General features: G+C 51.9%; 1 protein-coding gene across 14 annotated transcripts in view; it reads right to left on the reverse strand.

Moving 5' to 3' along the window:
• The window catches only part of MBNL3 (muscleblind like splicing regulator 3), a 94,435-nt gene that overhangs the window by 46,465 nt on the left and 28,433 nt on the right, over positions 1-19,537 (reverse strand). For 12 of the 14 annotated variants that reach the window (XR_003094252.1, XR_003094251.1, XR_003094250.1 and 9 more), the window contains exon 2: positions 18,080-19,090. Coding sequence is in view for 9 of the 14 variants with exons in the window: in XM_025205034.1 (XP_025060819.1) it covers positions 18,080-18,253 (174 nt within the window). In the remaining 5 variants the exon portion in view is untranslated. Of the gene's footprint in view, positions 1-18,079; positions 19,091-19,204; positions 19,252-19,497; positions 19,515-19,537 lie in introns of those variants that run through there. The other 2 variants (XM_025205038.1, XM_025205037.1) reach the window with 2 other exon arrangements.

Genomic DNA, 19,537 nt, shown 5'->3' on the forward strand with positions numbered 1-19,537 from the left:
ACCGGCAACTCTTTCCAGCCCTGCTTCCTTGCCAACCTCTCTTCATATGCACCGTTGATAAAACCTGTCTACAGTCAATTAAAAAACACGCACTGAATTTAACCTATCGAGTCTGTGCAATGTGCGTTCTCGCTTTGAGCAACGGGCAGTGTTCACCGGATCCAGGGAATATCCTTCGACAGAAGAGGATTTTTCTTTTTTGGGAGGGGGGGCAAGGAGGAGATGAATTTGAGAGTCCAAGATCCGGATTACCACTTGGAACAAGTTGAGCTCCATGAAAGGAGGTGAATGAAATGTTTGTCCAAGTCTTCTTTTTAATTCAGCACTATTACATGCTGATCGTGTGGGATTTTGTGACACAAGTCAACAGAATAAAAATATCTTTGAACTGAGGACACAACACGCGCATGGGGATTTTTGTGAACAGAACATGCAAAAGGCTTGCAACTATTTTAGTCATCGTTTCTTCCTTTCAAGTACTACTCCACTACGCGCCTAGCATCTGGGAAGCTGAAAACACAACTAAAATAGCTTTTGTGAATATGACACCAAACACGACTCGTCTCCAAGCAGATCCTTCCATCAAACCCTCCTTGTCACAATATTGCTGGAGTGCCTGGTCAGTAATCATTAGGAACGGCTGCAAGGGCATCACGCAAAGGCCCGGTCCCCGCTCTGTGACCACAAAATGCATTTGGGGCAGATAGGAAGCATGTCCTTTTGCAGCATTAATATTCCCAAAGGGTGTGCACGTCCCTGGATGGCTACTGCCAGCCCTAAAAGTACGGAAGGCAGGTTTAGGAGGAAATCCTGGAATTTCACCGTCATCGAGTCTGATAACTAAGCCAATCCCCAGAGCGGCATCGCGCTGGCTTATGTATACAAAACTTGTAATTTCTTTCAGTCCCCTTTGTCTCCTGCCGTATTGTTCCTCCAGACTGCTATTATTCAGGCTGGCTTTTCAAATACCAAACACAGTTTTTCTCTTGTCCCTTGAACCACTTTTTCATTGCAAAGCCCATAATCCAATTCTACAACTTTCCCTGGCTGATTGAATCTCCCCCCAAGGTCATACGGGAAGTTGATGCTTCTGACCTTCCTCTACCTACAGTGTCTGCTGAATATTACAATTGAAGCCAGCAACTCCACGTAGACAGAAGCAAGCAAAGTACATTAAAGCCCAGGAGAATAAATGTTACGGCATTATGTTCATGAATACAAATGCAGGACATGTGGCAGCGATGGCTGCCTCGCTCCTTGGGGGTGCGCGGGGGAAAAGATAAATGGAGAAGAGCGCGGCTGGGAACGGCTCGGACCCCAGGGCTCAGCTCCTGCGTGAGGCGGGTCCCGACAGCGAGGGGATTCCCGCTACGGCGCCACGTTGGGGGAGGTTAAAAAGAAAGAGGAGTTGCGTTTTATTTAGAACTTGGCAACCCACCGCCGCCCGCCATCTGAGAACCAGCCCCGTTTCTCTCTGTGTTGCTGCTCAGCTCAGAAAACAGCAGCTTAATGGGTATAAACAATGGCTCCGGTTTTTTTTAATTAACTTTTTTTACAAAAAAAAAAAAAAAACACAATCCCATCTGGGCTGACAGTTCACGAGGAGCCTGGGAAAGTCCCCTGCGGCTTGCGACTGGGTGCACCGGGCACGTCACCCGCTGATACCCAGGTGCTCTCGCCAGGTGGGCGAGTGCGGCCCAAAGGCACGGAGGGAGGAAGGAGCCTCTCCCAGGCCACACACGCTATTTGGAGCAGCACCTAGAAGGCCAAGTCCGAGGCCCACGCACCGTGGGATGTGCTAATGCCTTGGCAGAGCTCCACCACTTCGGCCATCCACCCAGCCCTGCCGCGGTTTGCACTTTGCAGAAACCCATTCGCGCTGCCGCGCCGTGCATGGGTGAATGCGGAGACCTAGCCGGGTGCATCTACCGAGGACTTTCTAGTTCCCCTCGCCCAGCCCGGCAACCCTCAGACCCCCCTTGCAGAGAGCCAGGAGGGCACTGGGAAAGCGTCTCTCCTCTCCCCTCTCAGGACTTCTGACACCAGTGGTGAGCAACAGCCTCCAAAGCAGCAGCAGCCAAAAAATACCCCAACCCCACCTCCCGCGGAGCAAGTATCCCACCTGGGTTTGCTTCTAAAACCTGTGCTATTTGCTGGCCTGCCTTATCGCCAGCCACCTAAGCAGTCTAACACATAATTAGTGGAGTTGCATAGGGCTCGCGGCTGCCTTTTCTTCCCCCCTTCTCCCCGGTCCCGCTTCCACGTGCTCTTTAAATAGAGCTTGGCAGAGGAAAGCAGCGGGGCGGCCAATCTTTGTTATAATCTCCAGGGAAAGGCAGGAGCGGGCCATGTAAATATTTGCCATAGTTCCTTCCATGGAACAGGACATGCTGTAGCGTCCGGGGCAGAGGGCTAGCGGAGCGCACGGGCGCCAGCGAGAGGGCGACGGCTCCGAGAAACACGGTGCTGCGGCAGAGGGCGAGGGAAGGCAACCCTGCGCGCCGGCAGCACGTCGAAGCCCCATGCATGAGTAGATCCGGGCCCTAAGTGAGGTCAACGGGGCACATCCATGTTTTCAACCAGACCCCGTAAGTGCCATCCCATCCGGCACACGACGCGCTGAATTCTGCCGTGCATGGATTTCAAGCCCTGCTGCTCTTCTGTGTTGCACCCCTCCCACACGTGCAGCGTGAGCACAACCTCTAACGATCCGGCCTCGTTACAGAATTCCTGACATTCCCCAAATTCTCCAAGCTCTCATTGGAGAAGCCCTGCTCCCCTATTCAACCGAGCAAACCCGTCCTGTTGGTCTCAAAGGAACACAGTGCAATACAAATCCTTCCCGCTGCCCAAGCTGGCACGAAGGCTTCAAGGCATGTAATGAGGAAGCCTCATGTCCGCTTGACCCACGGCTCAGGCTGACCCACAGGCCTAGAAAAGAGAAAGGAGCTGCACTCGCAGGCCCCCCGCCTAAAAAACCATGTTTGAGTTGCTCTGCGTGGTGCCAGGAACGAGGATTAGTGGCTAATGCCGTTCGTAGAAACCGGCACTTCAGATGCTGAGAGGTTAATTCCATGCACCCGCTGCCTAAAATCTGTTCCCAGGCCTCTCCCATAAAGAAAGAGGCAGGATGCAATCCCGCAGCTTGCCGGGTGTTGTTTTGGAAGGACGCTGGCTTTCTCGCCCATGGCACGGTGCCCGCTGTGCCCTGCTCTCTGCCGCAGATCGCAGGAGCGATGCTGGAGGGTTGGACTGATCCTGAATTTGCAGCTGAGAGATGAGCCCCGAGTTCACCGGCAGCAAGCGGGCACTTTGCTAAGGCTCTTGGCACCCTCCGGAGTTGCATGATTGTTTACAGGAGGAAGAAAAGAGAAGGCCCCAAAGGCCCAGGCAGAGGGAAGCCCTCAAGCCTACAAACCCGCCAGCTCCTTAGCTAAGGGTTGATCAGCCGTGCACAGCACAGCTGCTACAGCCCTATGCAGCATCCTGGATCCCTTCCCCTTGTTTGGGATTGCATCGTGTGTGCCAAGGCCTGAGGGCAACCAAACAGGCTTGCTGGAGCCCTATATTGCACAAAGCGCGAGGACAAACGCACGGGTTGGAAACCACCGTTGCGGTCAGCTCAGAAATTCTCCTTCCTTGGACGACCCTGCGGGCATCGGACCCCTCGCGGGGTCGCTTTTGGCTGCGGGCATCTCTGGGGCTGTACTTACACATGCAGCAAAACCCCCTCGGTCCCTTCCTCCTTTCAGCCGGTGGAGATGGATCTGCCTACGCCTGGATCAGGTGTGCGCAGCCTGGAGGCTACCAGCGATTCACATGTGTGCCGAGAGCAGCTGCTCTGGTGAGGATGGCTTTTTCTGCCGGGCTGCGCTGGCCTTTCCTGAGGACATCTGCGGCGTCGGCAGAGGAGTTTCCACATTGCTCGCCCAGCTGGGATGCAGCACGCCTGGTGCCCGCGTGGGGAGCACGCACCTGCCTGCTGGAGCAGATGGACCCACTCCTGCTAGAAAGCCCCATCGTGTGCCTCTGCCTCTGATATCTCTCTTCCTCCTGGGACGGGTCCCACAAAAGGTAGCTTCAATTATGCATTCCTCCCGGCACCCACCTGCTTTCAGGGGCTTTCCTGCACTGACCAATATGCAACCTCCCCGTGGACAGTGCCCTTCCAGGGCTCTGTAGGTTCCTGCGGCCTGCTGTAAATACATGCCTGTGCTCTGCTTACCCTAAAGTCATAGGTCTATTTAGGCTAGAATATATAATATTGGTATGGCAAGGGTCTTAATCCGGCCTTGTGATTAGAAATGATCAGGAGTGATGACAGGGAGGCCCCGCGCAACACACAATACAAGAAAGCGAGGAAAAGGAAGCAGAGGTGAAGGGAGTTGACTAAAGCCACACAGCACATCAGTGTCAGAGATGAGAAAAGAGCCCAGGTCCCAGCTGGGACCCGCCTGCTCCTATGCTGCTCTCCTTCCAAGCAACCGGCTCCCCAGTGCCAAACTCCTAGCAAACGTGTCATGACAAGGAGACACGTGGCATGAGAGACCCCTCTGCTAAGACTGTGCTGCGATCTGCAGTGCCAGCTGTGAATGACATCCCTCGGGCCTCACGTGCTGCAGGGCCCGAGTTTTAATCCCTCGGTTCGATGCAGGGATAAGGCAGGGGATGGTTTCTCTCCCTCTCCCCTGCAACTCCCAGTGCCGGCTGGTATCATGGCAAGCCGCAACGTGAAGAGGAAGCACGTGACAGGCTCACGATGTCTGGCCTCTTTTTTAAACCGCTCATGTGCAGCCGTGATTCTGCAAAGGGCTCATCTCTGTGCACCTGCTCCAGGGTACTATGTGCTCAGCAAACCATAGTCCATGATGAGCGATACTCTCAGGTAGGCTGCCCGCAGCGCCAAGCTGTCCATGCTGCTGCCAGAGCCCCAGCCCCTGCAACCGGGCTAGCAATACAGCATCATGCTAGGAAGAAGTCCACCCGTTCTGCTCGCAGCATCCTATGGCAGAGGAGACAGGGAGCTAGGCAGTGTGAAGGGGTTTCCAAGCATGAAGCTGCAGTGTTTAGGCCACGTGAAAGCCCCTCAAGCGTGCAAAGTGGCCAAGGGACAGCTGGTACCCACCGCTGCCCGCCCGGGGCTCTGGATGCACTGGGTATTTCTGACAACGTGGAAGCCGTTCTCCAGGGGCTGCCCTTGAAGTTAGCAAATGAAAAAGGCTTCGTGTCATATGAGAAACAGAAAGGCCAGGGCAAGGCACGGTTGCTCTCTCCCTTCTCCAGGGCCACGATCCCAGGCTGGGCACCGTCACTGAGACGGGGGCCCCATCCTGGTCCCTCGCCGTCTGCAACAGAGTTCCCCTCCTGGAGGGTCTCTCCCTCTGGGCCTATGTCAGGGTTGTGAAGATGCAGCAGCAACGTGGCTTTCCCGGGAGGACAGCTTGGGAATTTGGCGTGTGCCCCAGGCCGGCAGAACCACGCACCGACGGTGCCCAGACAGCAAAGAGGGTGCAGGCATGAAGCCTGGGCACTCTCAGCAGCCTGCCGCTGCTCCTGCCCTGCTCCTGGAGACCAGCTTTGGCTTTGATCTCCCTCCGGCTTTGCAGTAGGCAATGCTTTAGGGCTCCGGATACACCGTCTGCCGTCCCCGGGTCATGCCTCTCCGCCGCGCTGGAGCAGGGCGCGGGGAAGACGTGGCGTCACAGAGCGAGGGGCACACAAATCGCTGTGCTGGATCACCAGCCACGCGTCCGGGACTCGCATCAAGGCCGCGCGGCTGACGTCAGGGGATTGATGCCGGCTCAGGCCCTGACCCCTCTCTCTTCTTGGTGATGCTGCAGTCCTCAACGGGGCTGGCTGGCCCCCGCAAAAGGTCCCAGTGCCATCCCAGCTACAGACACGCGAGGCCAGGCTGCCTCTGGTGGAAAATGTGAAGCCGCGTGATGATGGGGAACGAGGTCGCAGCGTCAACTTGGACGCTGGGTGGTTGCAAAGCAAAATCCCTCTCCCTTGGCGCACAGGCTGTCACCTTTCAAACCGGGTTCAGCCACTGACCTTCTCTTCCACTGTCAGTGACCTTATTAGCATTAATCGTGTTTCTAATAATAGCGTGCATTGCCAGCAGACCATCTGCTGCACCGTTTGCCTGCAAATCGTTAGAAAAGGCAAATGGGTTCATTTCAAATTTTTTCTTTTTTTTTTTTTTTTGGTTCCCAGCAAACAATGTTTCCTTTGGGGAATAATAAACATCTCAGGGCCCAGCTCCCAGCTGAAGCCACGTGTGCTGAGTGACGGCACGACCACGCTCCGGCTCTGCGTCGGAGCTCCACCTCCAGCCCCCTCCAAACCCGGGAGCTCACGGAGTAAGCAGATACCAGGGGCAGGACTGGGAGATGTCAGAGGTGATCGACAGCCGGAGATTTCACTGAGCACGGAGACCCAAAGTCCCAAGATGCCCTGGTGGCAGCATATCACAGACTCATGGAAAATTAGGGTTGAAAGGGAGCTCAGGAGGTCACATCTAGTCCATCCTCCTGCTCAAAGCAGGACCAGCCCCAACTGCATCATCCCAGACAAGGCTTGGTCTAGCCAGGTCAAAGATGGAGAGTCCACAACCTCTCTGGGGAGCCTGTTCCAGTTTTTTTACTATATCAACCTCTTCTCATATTATATACTTTCTACTTTATGGCTGAAAGTATACTGCTATGCCATAGCATGAAATAACCAATCTTTAATAGCATTGCAGTTGAACCCAGGGAGATTTTGCCTACATGCCCCATACCGTCTTTCAAACACGACTTTTAAAGGACCTGGCTGTGCCCAAAGCCCATGCATGCAGAAGCAGCTCTCCAGATGTGGGTATACTGACCCGCAGTGACTTCCAGGGCACTGCCACCCACTGCACTTTACACAGTGCCCATTACTGTAGCGTCGGGCCACTTGACAACCTTTATTGCACCGGTCTTGGCAATACCTCTGCGAGGCGGAGAACGGTACCACAGGGCTGTCTTTATACGAGGTAAGAGGTGCCAGCAGCTGTTTTATGTGCAACAGCAAAACAATACTAATACACAGCAGTAAAACTCTGCCTGGATGGGGCAAGACTCTCCAAGCACAAATTTAATAGCGAGGCAGGTTTTTAACCAGGCTTGGCTCCTCCGCAGAGTCCTCTCAAAGCTCTGGCCAATAAAAGCTAGATGCTGACACGGGCGAGGTCAGGAAACAGGCTCTTTTGCAAACCTGGCCTGTTCTCCTTGCAGGTACTTATAAGCATCCAAGCAGGCTGATGGCACAGGCATGCGTGATTAAACGCGTGCACCCTTTCAGAGGGGCAGGCTACGTGCCAGGACATTACAGCCCACAGGGACCGGGTTGCATGGGCAGAGATCGCTGTGCCCATGGAGTTGCCTCAGCTCGTGTTGCTGAGCCACTGCCGTTACTCTTGCTTGCATGGCACTATCCCTGGACCAGCGGAGGATGCCTTCATCCGTGCAGATGCAGGAAGCACTCGCACAGGATCTAGCAACCCGCTCTTAGGTGCAATTTATGCACCTACCTTTTACAGGAGCTGGGGAGGGAACAGGACCCTGAGCAACTGTGTGTGCAAAGAAGACCAAGCCTGTAATGCAGGGAGCACAGGCGAGGGAAAACCATGCCACCAAATACACCTGGTGCTTGGGAGGAGGCAAAGGGCAAGGCTTCACTCATGCACCCGCGACACTGAACCCCGACTCAACAACGAGGCATCCATATAAGCGCTTGGCTCATGTTGACGGGGAGCTTCTGCTTGCCGGGCAGTGCCCTGGGCAGGGGCCACGGCATGCTACCCGCAACATTACAATATGCCCATAAAAGGTCTCAAAATGCATCGGTTCAAAAGCAGATGCAGGAACCCAGGAGGGTTCAGACTCGCATCCCAAAAGAATTTTCTCTGCTGCTTTTTTAGGCAACTGCGAACAGCCGTCACCACTTCGCCGTCCTCCAGCCAACCAGAAAACCGAGGTTACTCTTGGCTTTCGTGAATAAGGGAAATGCTGCTGGCTCCGTCCCCTTGGGACATGGCTGGCTCATGGCTCAGCAGCCAGAGCTGGGCACCTCTAAGCACATGCCAGGGCTCGCTGGCTAGGGGAGGAGATGCCGACAGGGTGGAAAACCCCGATCCTGGACAGTCCTGCTGAGAGGCCATCCTCAGAAAGACAAGTTTGTGGCGAACCAGCCAAATTCCAGGGGGTTTAGGTGGAAATGTGCACACAGACCCGAAGGCTGAACTAGGTGTGGTGGCTGGAAGGGAAATGCCACTTGAAAAACCACGGGTTGGCCGAGAGGACGGCAGCGCCATGAACCTCCTGCCCACGCTCCATGCAAACCGGGCGAATGAAACGACTGCTCTGCTGATTGCTGCTTTTCACCCCAACCCAGCAGGATCACCGGCTCCGTGCGGCGCCTACACCTCCCCGCAGCAACGCACCCAGCCAGGCTCCAACCAGGGGGGCTACCAGAGCAGATTGGGCCCGGCACAAGTTACAAGGAGGTCCCCGGTGAGGACAGACATAACCAAGGGTACACCTGGTTGGCAGAGCTACATGACACTGCCCAGCACGGACACTCGGGAAGTCCAGGCTCGAACCCACCAGGGCTGTTAAAAACCCATTTCCACCCCAAGACAAACTCCTTTTCTCTGGCAGTACGAGAACTAGGGGTCACAACATGAAACGAGCAGTCAGTCAGTTTAACACCAGCCCAAGAAAAGTCTTTTTTATGCCGTGCATCACGAAAGCGTGGCACTCATGGCCACCAAGTGCGGTGGAGGCTGAGAGCTTAGCTCGATTTGCAAAAGGACTGGACCTGTCCTGGGAGGAAAGGGGCATCCATTGCTAATAAGCACAGGAGTGAGGGGCACAGACTCTGCATCACAACTTCCTAGCCCTTAAATCCTGGAGGTTGCAAGCAATATGCCACGTCACAGGCCCGGGGTTTATGGAGGTCACCAGAGTCTGCTCCTCTTCTCTTCACCAGTGGAGGGGTCGCAAAAGGCTGTGGCCGCTGGGTTATTTCCCATGGGCCAAAAGGGGATGAAAACATCAAGCCTCAGGAAGGAGATCGGCAACCCCTGAAGCAGCCAGGCAAGAAGCACATCGGAGAGGGACACGCCCAAGAGATGGCCTGGACTTTGACCAATGCAAGCAGCAAAATGCAAAGTGCTTCACCCACCCCAAGCAGCTGGGAGGAGAGCCCAGGACCTCAGGAAGAAGCAAAGGCCTGAACTATGCTATTTTGGCATGGTCCCACCCCGGCAGCAATGTTGCAGGGGGTCAGGGAGGGACGGCGACTCCGGGGATTGCAGCTGTGCCCCCATCCGTGCCAGCTGTGGATGCAGTCTCTCTCTGCCTCGGCTCCAGGCTGCCTTCTCCCTCCGACCACATCACAAATCCTGAGGTCATTCCTCCGGCCAGAGGCCCCTCTCCTGCCCCACGGTGAGTCCTGAGAGCAGATAGGGCCAGACTGCCCTGTTGCATCCCAAGGAGGAAGCTGGAGCCCAACAAGAGCCGGCGGCTGCCTCGGGCTGTCCCCGAGGTCCGCACGCCCACTGCTCTGTGCCTGCCAGACCCAGCCAGCTCTCTGGCATCAGGATTAGATGGGCTAACAGGCACTGAGCACCTCACTTGATTCTGGCAAGATGGTCAGTCCCGTAGTGCAACCCTCGAGCCAGATCCTAGCGTATCCGTGAGAGCCTTTTCCATCCGGCGCAGCAAAACGGGGCATCCATGACCTTTCTCCCTGCAGACAGTCACAGCCCGGAGAAGCGCACAACGCCCCTGGGAAGTGGGTCTCCTCGCAGGTCACTTCTGCTCACATCATTGCACCGGGCCATTCCTTGCTGCTTAGACAACGCCAGGTCCCACCACCCCCATGTCCTTGGGAAATGTTAATAGGAAACCTTAGGGACAGAAGATGCCCAGCTGTGGAGAGAGCTTGGGACAAAGCCTGCCCCTCTCCCAAATGGCCTGCTAAAGGCAACAAAGACCAGGCATTTCCAAAACACTTGCATTTATATATAGGGAGATACCCAGCAGTAGCAAAGGGCAGAATGGCTTGATCCATGCTAAATAAACCCAAGTCACTGCATACAGTGCTTTGATGGGACAAAAATGGGCATATTAAGCTGTTTAAAACAACCATATGGTTTTTTTTCTTGGCACAATGTTCAACATACCTATATAGCGTCTATTCTGTGTTCCAACATCTCGCACCATTATAGAAATAACTTGCATGGCTTCAGGCAAGCATATGGGTGCAACGTGTTAGGTATTCATTCACAGGACTGTCGGAGCAAGCCAGTGCTGAAACACTGGAGCCAATAATAGGGGCTTCTTCACAAGCAGTTTCATTCCCTTAATTGCAAAAGAATAGCCCTGGGGATGTCACCCTGGAGACACGGCATCCCAAAAGGAGCCTGAGCCCTGTGGTCCATCAGGCCCTTTGCAGGAGCGCTTGGTTTGATGGATGGCAGCTGCTGGGTCAGAGCTATCCTGAAGCCTGGCCTACCTCACACTGCAAAGACCAGGCACAGTACATGTGTGCTGGCACGATTATTAAGTTACCAAGCACATTATTGAGGAGTGCATGTGCACAGAATCAGACCCTCTTATTATTTTAAGTCTCTTTAGTTCCTTTATTCAAACTACCACCCTGGTTTTACTGGCACTGCAAAAATACCCAATGACGACAGTTTTCATACATGTTCCTCTTGCAAGCTGCACTGAAGTATATGCTGGAAGCAGCACACAACACCCAGAACGCCTGTCAAACTTTTAGTAGTAAACTGCTTGGTTCTGGGTCAAAAGTGGTCTCTACAAAGCTAAAGAATATGAGCACACCCATGTCAGCCAACAGAAAAGAAAGAGTGCAACCGTCGCTCACCATTATGCATGCGACTGCCTTGGCGTGTGCAAGGTGCAATGCCCCAAAACAGGCTCTAAGGCTCAATCACTCCTCTAGATGTGTTTCCAGAAAACATTCATTTTTAAAGAAGAACCCAGCTAAACTGAGCTCAGTGACATGTGTGATACTTCTGATAAGTTCTGCAATCTTTAAATGGGAAGCCCATCTCAAACAGGAGGAACCCACTGCAGGCAAGATAATGTGGTACAAGATCAGTACCCAAGCTGCGAGGGACAGCCTGGCGTGTCCGAATCCCACGATCAGTGAGATTTGGGAGGTCAGAAGGAATTTTCTACACTAACAGCAGGTGCCAGGCGCTGCCAGTCTGTTATGGGAAACAGAAAATGTGGATAACCGGTTCTGGATAACCTCGCCTTGTTTCTAAACTGCAGCCATTATCAACATCCCGCTGCAAACGTGAAAGCTTGTAGTTCAGCCTTGGCTACTTTAAAAATAGGGACAACTCAACGTTGTGCTTTGTACAACTCTGTGCTTTCGTTGAAACTTTGGACAAAACATTAATTCCATGTTATATGTATTTATACATTTCAAGGCTGTCAAAGAGCTGACCATAGCAGTTCGAGAGAGTCAGGTTTTCAAACTTGATCCCTGTAAATCCAAGTCTGCCCACCTGAGATCTTCAGCACACTGCTTTATTCGGGAGGATCAGAAGCCAACAGCATTGGCTTCTGATCCTCTTGAACGCACATAGGCACACAGTGCCCCAAGAAAACCAACCAAGCTTGGGCATTTTTCAAGCATTAATCACATTCTGGGCACCCAAAACCTTAGTTGCACAAACCAAAGCCCCTCTGAGAAGCCCCACTGTCTGCAGGTTTTTAATAAAATCCACTACCACGGTTCCCTGCCTGAGTGACATCACTTATCGATGCAAGTTTCTAGTAATCCAGTAATGTCTTTTTTAAGCTTGTTTAAAGATGTAAAGCAGCAGCAAAGCGCTCGCACTGACAATTTCCTGGCAAGGCAATTAAAAGCAGAAAGGTTTGCGGCAGCCAGTTAGCAAAGGAAAGGTTTAGTTACTAACTTAGTGGCAGACTCCTAGAGCCCCGTGGTACGCCTCTGCAAAAACCAGCAGCCCAAGTTCGGCCCCCAGAACAAGTCCCAAGGGTTTGCGTACGACGAGCCTACCGTCATGTCTGATAACTTCTAATTAAAATGCAAAATTAAACTATTTTCCTTCATCTTACTGTTGTTTACCCCAGAATTAGAGCGACCGGTGTTGTAAAGGATGGATGGATAGGTGGATAGGCCAGCTAGTTTTTATAACACCATAAGTACCTTTCTCCCCTTTGCTGAAGTTTTATTTTCTATTTCATAGCTTCTTAAACTAACACCCCTCAGTGAAACATAACAGATATCACTACGCCTCATAAACCAGCAATATGCTGGGAGAGCATTTTTTTTCCTCCAGTGCAAGCTGAACAGCATTATCCCCAAATGACACAAAACCCCACCGACTATTTCTGCACTGATACCCACCAGTCCGGCCCGTCAAGGGCAGAGATAACAAAAGGGAAGCCTGGACAAGGACGAGAAAATACTTCATCAAAGATAGCAGTAACCAAATTCAAACAATCCTGCTTATCTTACAGAATAATGAAGAAGGAAGGCAAGGGGTTGGGGGGAAATGTGCAGTCCCGGTATCCAATCCTATGAAGAGCTTTTAGAAACCCTTTTTTTTTTTTTTTTTTTAAATCTGCCAAGGAAAAATGTCCTTCATTGCCCTCGCTTGGGAAAGACTCCTCCTCAAAGAGCCAGGCTCGCGGGACCTTCATACCACACTGTGATGTCTTCCGTATGTCCTACTGACACGACACGCAGGGGAAGACACACTCGCGCCCAAGGGATGCACAGAGCGTTTTGCAAGTCCCGGGCCGCTGAGCGCCTTTCCCGTGGCTGGGACTGCTCGGTCCTAACAGAAGCACAAGCATTGCACAGACGCTGCATGCCACCCGCTCGCCGCCACGCAGCTATTACATGCCGAGTTATAAAGACGAGCGTATTCTTCTAGCTTAATTGGGGGCTGCGACTTGGAAAAAAAAAAGCCAAGTGGAGAAGTAACACCACCGGTCCAGATAAGCAAGCACTCAGCGAATACTGGGGACATTACAAGACAACAGGAGACACCAATCAGCTTCCAGCATCCCAGATTCGGTCTCCAATAAAGAGAAACAGCTGTTTGGCCAAAGCTGGAAATGGTCAAAAGGACACAAAACCGCTTCTTGGAGCAGGAGAGCAGGCAAAATTCAGGAGAAGCCAGGGGGGCAGGCGGCTTCAAATGGCTTCCTCCCCACGCGCCTGGGCTGCAAGTACGAATAACGAGTTGGAGAAACCGCAGAAGTTAAATTAAGAGGCCCCTGCCTTGAGGCTCTTTGCAGTGAGTGCAAAACAACAAGGTCCATGGATGCCTCCCAGGCACGGCCCTGTGACGGCAGGGTTGGCTGAACTGGCCACGAGTAACTTGGGCGCCGAGAGCCGTAATAATAAAGAGCTCCAAGAGAGGAGGTGGCTTTGGCCTTGCAACTTGGATGGGAAACATCTCTTGCCTGGAGCTATGGAGTGCCAGCGTGAGCTGAGACGTCTCACAAATCGCTTCTTGCCATTGCCCACAGGAGCCTGGCAAGCTCCCCCATCACTCAAGAGCACAGCGATGATTTTTGCAGGTACAACGTGATGATTTCAAAATCAAATATGTGCTAGGGAGAGAGCTGGGAGTTGTAGACACATTCCTGAACACCTCCAACAGCAGTTCTGCAGACCAAAGCCCTGACCTGACATTTTTCACCCGTCAATTTGATAAAAAAACCCATCCCGGGCTCAAATGAAACGTGGACTGTGACTGCCAGAGCAACAGCTCAGGATAATTAAGGTTATTAGGACAGAGTAGCTGAGCCAATACGTTTCTCGGCTCTGTCATTAGTTCAAGGGGGACTTTAGTTCTAGATTTTTCGATAGCATTATGACTGCGATCCCTAAAGTGCTGCATAAAAATGATAAAAAACAAAACATAAAACCCATTTAGGGATTGAAATCCAATTTTTATAGGACTCAGCTGAAGAGTGATGCTGAGGAAGTTATCAAAGATGTTGCAAACGCTAACATTCAGACCAAGTTAATAAAGCAGACTGCATTTGTGGCACAGGAAAACACTGGATCTGAGGAACAAAGCAAGCATAGATTTAATGCTGAATGGAAAATACTCCACATTCATTCTAGACCTGGGGGGTGTGTCTACATGTGCATTGGGGTGTTTTTTCTAATGCGCATTAAATTTAGTACCTCCAACGTGAGGTACTAAAGAAATGTGCACTGGGCTGCCTTAATGCACAGTAACAAATGTGCGCAGTTTTTACCTGATGCTTAAGGTGCAGTAGCCTATTTTACTGCACATTAGCCTAACAGCACTTTTTTATGTGGTGCTTTAATGCGCAGTAAAATAGGCTATTGTGCATTAAAGCGCATGTGTAGACGCACCTGTGGGTCTAAACCAGGGTGCTGTGAGACCCCGTCAGGAGGTGCACACAAGGAGCCCTGCTGCAGGGGACTCTCTGATAACCCTAAAGCAGATGGCTTGGGCTGTCGTCCTTCCTAGTCCACCTCTCCCTCTAAACTCCTCCTGGAAACGGAGGCACGCGGGACCGTTTCAACAGCAGTTCTCAACTGGGGATGCTGCCACACTCCAGAAAGCGGTGGAGCGGTGCCCTGGCACTGAGAAGGTAGAAAACCACTGCCCTAGACCCTTTTTCTCATTTCCCAGAGACAGCTTTACCAGGAGATACTTTAGCCAGCGGGGTGGTTGTACATGCCAAGTCCATTTTCACCAGACATGATGCATCTGACCTGGGCATGTCTGACAGCGATGCACAGCTTAATGAGCACTATTAGGGTCCAGACATGCACCTAAAATGAGGTTAGGGTCTAAACATGCCCATTATCCTCAGACTCCAAAAAGACCGGTGGAAAATGGAGTTGCAACACTCAAAGCGGATGCTGAAAAAGACTGTAGCATCAGACCCCGATCCGTACGACACCAGCGAGCCGCGGCTTGTCATCCACAGACGGCTTCGCTGGGATGCTTTCACCAAAGAAGTCGAGGTGGGGGGAACGGTGTGCTTGCGGAAACACTGAGACAGAGCTTTAAAAAGCACCTGGACATTTAGGGGTGCCGGGAGCTGCCCCCACAGCATGAAGAAGATGCCGTGTCCCTCTGTGAATGAGCAGAAAAGGGACAAGCAGCAGGGGTGTCACTGGCAGCCGCCTCTCTGGCGTCTGAGGTCGGCCTCACTCCAGCTGGCTGTTTCCAGAGAAGGGGCACAAAGTCCATTGTTTTGCCTGAGAAAGTCTCAAAGAGGCAACAGCCACAGTGGGTTAAGGACCAGTAAGGCCCAGGACCGAGCACTGCCAAAACAGCCCCTGACAACACTCATGCTGGTGTTTCAAACCCACATGACAGCTCTGTGCTTCCCAAACTGCAACTGCACTGTTTTAGTACATCCACTGAACAGGCTAGGTTTGACCATTTGGCATCCAACAGTACAGACCTGCCCTTGGCCAATGGCTGGTTTTATGCTTAATATTACTTATGGATATTCCTTTCCCCGGTTTACTTATCGCTATCCCTTCCCCTGGCGAGGAAAGGAAGAAGCGGTGTTGGGAACTGCACCTTTCAGCGGCTTGGTCTCCCAAACCTAGGGAAGGATGGCTGCAGAAGCTGCTCTGCAAGGCAAAGGCAGGTGGGATGGCATGATTTGTAGGCAGGGAAGAGGTCCTCTTTTCAAGCCACTTAAGGCTAGAGTGATCCCTGAACACCCTGGCAGGTAGAAAGCTGCAGAAATGCCCCGACCATCCCATACGGATGGGCCCGGCCTTCCTCATGTAATGCCCAGCATGGAGCTTTGCAGGGGTGTAACCAGGGTGGGGCGACTAGGACAATCGATCGAAGGCGGCATAAAAAAGCTCCCACCGGCAACCACAAAATTGCCGGCAGAGCAGCAGCAACCTCAAGTCACTGCTGTCCCGGGCATATCACTAGGCGGTTGGGTCTTTGGGCTCTTCTCAGGTGCTGGCTTGGTCGGAGAGTCTCCGAGTTGGCTACAGGAAGCTGGTGGAGGGAGGGAGGGAGGAAAGCGTGGGACGGTCCCTGTAGACCATCCCTCCTGGTGCATCCCTCATCCTTCACCAGTGGGAAAATGTGCATTACTGCCATTAAGGGGGCCCAGCTCGACCCGCAGAGAAGGATGGACGCCTGCGGGACAGATAAAACCAGGCCACGTGCACGAGGCATTTGGTGGGGAGCCCTGGACCGAACTCTCCTTCTGTAGCTCTCAGACATGGTCCAGTACGAGAAATACTGGCCCCTGCACACACCACCCATCGCTGCGCTCCTTCTAGCTTGCAAGCGAATGTTAGAAAGTTTAAAGTAAACACATTAATCTCTTTACCCAAAATATTTGTGCTGCTGCTGGCTGCGGTTCAAAAGTTTCAAGGGCACAAGAAACATTCACCTTTTTTTTTTTTTTTTGCTGATAAAAATATTTCGGTCTCTTGCTGTCAGCAGGCCAGTAATGTCAATGCACATTTGAAAGTCACTACAGAACGAAGGGAGCACCGAACGAGCAGGAGCAAAGCTAAATGCAAATGACATGTCTGAACTTCCGGGACTCACCCTCTGCCTGAAGAAGGGCGTTTGTGCCCAAAAGCTTGCAAAGAACAATTTTTCCAACTATTTAGCTGGTCTAATACAAGATATCACTTATACCCAAAGAACCCCGTCTGCCTACGAACTTCCTGGAGAAAGGGAACAAAAGCAAACAGACAAGAGGTAAAATGATGACAAAGTAGGCCTCAACTCGGGTGCAAGCAGTCCTCTTAACTCTCGGGCCACCAATTAAAATGAACCCACGGCGTACCTAGCAAAAGTCAAAATTCAAGGAAAACCTTTTAAAGCTCACAAAAGCACCAGCTCCACTCAAACAGGACAGTCCTTCTAATCCAACAACACATGCAGAAGCCAAGGTTTTTCAAAGGTGACTCGCGGTCTTGGTCGCTGCATATGTTTTTCGTGCCCAACCTAAGACGCTTTCGTAGATTCCTAGGAAGTGCGGTTGGAAGGGACCTCGGGAGCTCATCTAGTCCAACCCCTGCTCAAACCTAGTCGACAGAAATCAAAAGCAGTCGAGTTCTCAGCAAGTGCCCAAAAGAGTGTAAGAAAACATTTTTTTCCAACTGTTTAGTCGGTCTAATAAAAGATATATCGCCTTTACGCAATCTGGCTCTGAAATCCAGGCACCCTTAACACATCGCACTGTCGGCAACTCGAAACCAAGACACTGAAAGCCTGGTAATTCAGTCAGTATCAAAGTCTCCTCTCAAACTTTGCGACTGGGAATAAAGCAGCGTTTGCTTCCTGCAAAGTCAACCACACGCGAGAGATGATCGGCAAAAGCCTTAGCTCTGACTCAGCCGCGATTTGCATAGCATGTGCCTTCATCCCTTCTCCCCCCGCATGGCTGTCCCCCATCCCCCGCTCTCTCAAAGCACCAGGCCTCAACGTTGCAGCCGTCTGGCCGGTCCCGCACGGCAGTGCAGCGTGCCGGGGTGATGCCGCGAAGCCTGGTTAATTATCTAAAACGCTGGTTTTATTTCTATCTACTGCAACCGCATTCCAGAGACCTCGCCTGCCTTGGCAGCCAACGGGCTCCGGACATGCACTGATCTTCGGCTGTTGTTTTCAGCTCTCCACTTCCCTCATTTCACTTTCATTTCCCGGCCGCAACCTGAATTCTCCCACGTCGGAGACAGTCGAGCCAAAGGGACTCTCCCCTCCCCGTAGTCGCATCTGCACCTGGGTCCAGCCCAAATACACGAAGTACGGCCCAGTTTAGGGGTTTGCTATCCTCTGCAAGGACACGGGGTGCTTGCATGACACTGCAGGAAGCGGGTGGTCGCCGGTCCAGACCTTAGGGGCTATAGTCCACCCAGACAGCATCCTCCCGGCAGACACGCGCTTGCAACCGCTTGCTATATGCACCTTTCCCATCCCAGCAACCGGAACGATTCGGGAAGAGGAGGAGAGCAAAGGAGGCTTAAGGCAATGCACATGTTAGACAGTCCTCACCTTGAGAGAGTCAAAGCAGGCAATAACTCGACCATTTTCCACATGGCAACTCCGTGACGGGTGGGCAAACTTGCACTCTGCATCAGATCGAGAACAAGTCCCCCTCTGAAATTCTCGACATACTTCCAAAGTCAGCCATTTTGTATCACGGACCAGGGAAACGTTTACAGCCATATTAAAAACAAAAAAAAATTAAAACGCAAGCAATCACACCCTTCTTTAGGACGATATCACGGCTGATTTTTCTTGTCTTTTTTGTTTTCTTTTGTTTTTTTTAAAAAGGGTAAAAAAGTGAATTCAAGTTAAACGCGAAGAAAGAACTAACTTGTTGCTTTGGTAAAATTTCTATTCATCAGCACTTAGGTTTTCATTTAAGTCAAATTGCGTTTGATTAAACAAGGATTAAACATAAAGCCAATCATAAAATAGAAATCTTATCAGAAGAACTGAAAATTCAAATTAGAGACCAGCTCCTAAAAGTGCAATCGTAGAAGTTAAAATATAAGTGTTATATTTTGTGCCACTGCCGAAGTTACTTGGAAATAACTGGCAGACTTTCAAAAGAATTCTGTGCTCTCCAGTTAATGGTTTCAATTATTCTTGCAAAAAAAAAACAACACAGGCTGTTGGCAGCACTTCACTTTGTGGAATGGTCTCGGTCCTCGGGGGGAAACTTGGGTCGGTTGGTTGTTTGTTTTTTTTCCCTTCTATTTCTTGCTTCTAAAAATGACAATTCGCGAGCATCAAAAATTGCAAAAGGATGGTACAATGTTGCAAAAAAAAAGGAAAAAGTATTTGCTACATACTCAGGGAAAGGAAAAAAAATGGCCGAGCAAACTGAGTGTAAAAGGTGAGGGGGGGGGCCTGGGGGGAGGATGGGCGAGTTGCCGTCAGGGGATGAACTGCAAGCGAACGCCAAATTAAAAAAAAGGGGGGGTGCGGGGAAGAGAGAGGCAGCCCCAGACAGAAATCCAAGCAGCCGTGGCTTCAGGAAAGGCACTTTTCAGCAACCTGCGGGGAAAAGAGAAATAGAATCAGCTAAAACAATACCATCTCCCCCTTGGCAAAGTCTAGCGTTCAGAAACAAACTGCATTCATCTCAACAGGAAACCTCCAGACACTGACAGTGCGGCATAGTGCAGTCAGCCATTGTAGATAAAAAAGGGCATTTCCCACATGAAGCTGCGCATGGGAAGAGGAAACCACCAATTAGATCGACTCTTGCAGCTGAACGTCTGGGCAGCCGCCCAATGCAAGGGAGCGTCTCACATGGCTCTCTGCTGGCAGGCGTTCGTTTTTGTGCCCAATGCACAGAAAATGCCTTCGCCTGACGCCGCGGCCTCCGGCGCGTTCGGGAGCGCTCTCGGCGCAGCCCAGCCCCGGCGCCGCTCCCCCGCGGGAGCCCGGGCGCGGCCTACCTGCTCCTGCATCCGCGCGGCGCGAATCCCCGGGGAAGCT

The sequence above is a fragment of the Alligator sinensis genome, unplaced genomic scaffold, assembly GCF_000455745.1.
Source record: "Alligator sinensis unplaced genomic scaffold, ASM45574v1 scaffold1059_1, whole genome shotgun sequence".
NCBI classification, from domain to species: Eukaryota; Metazoa; Chordata; order Crocodylia; family Alligatoridae; genus Alligator; species Alligator sinensis.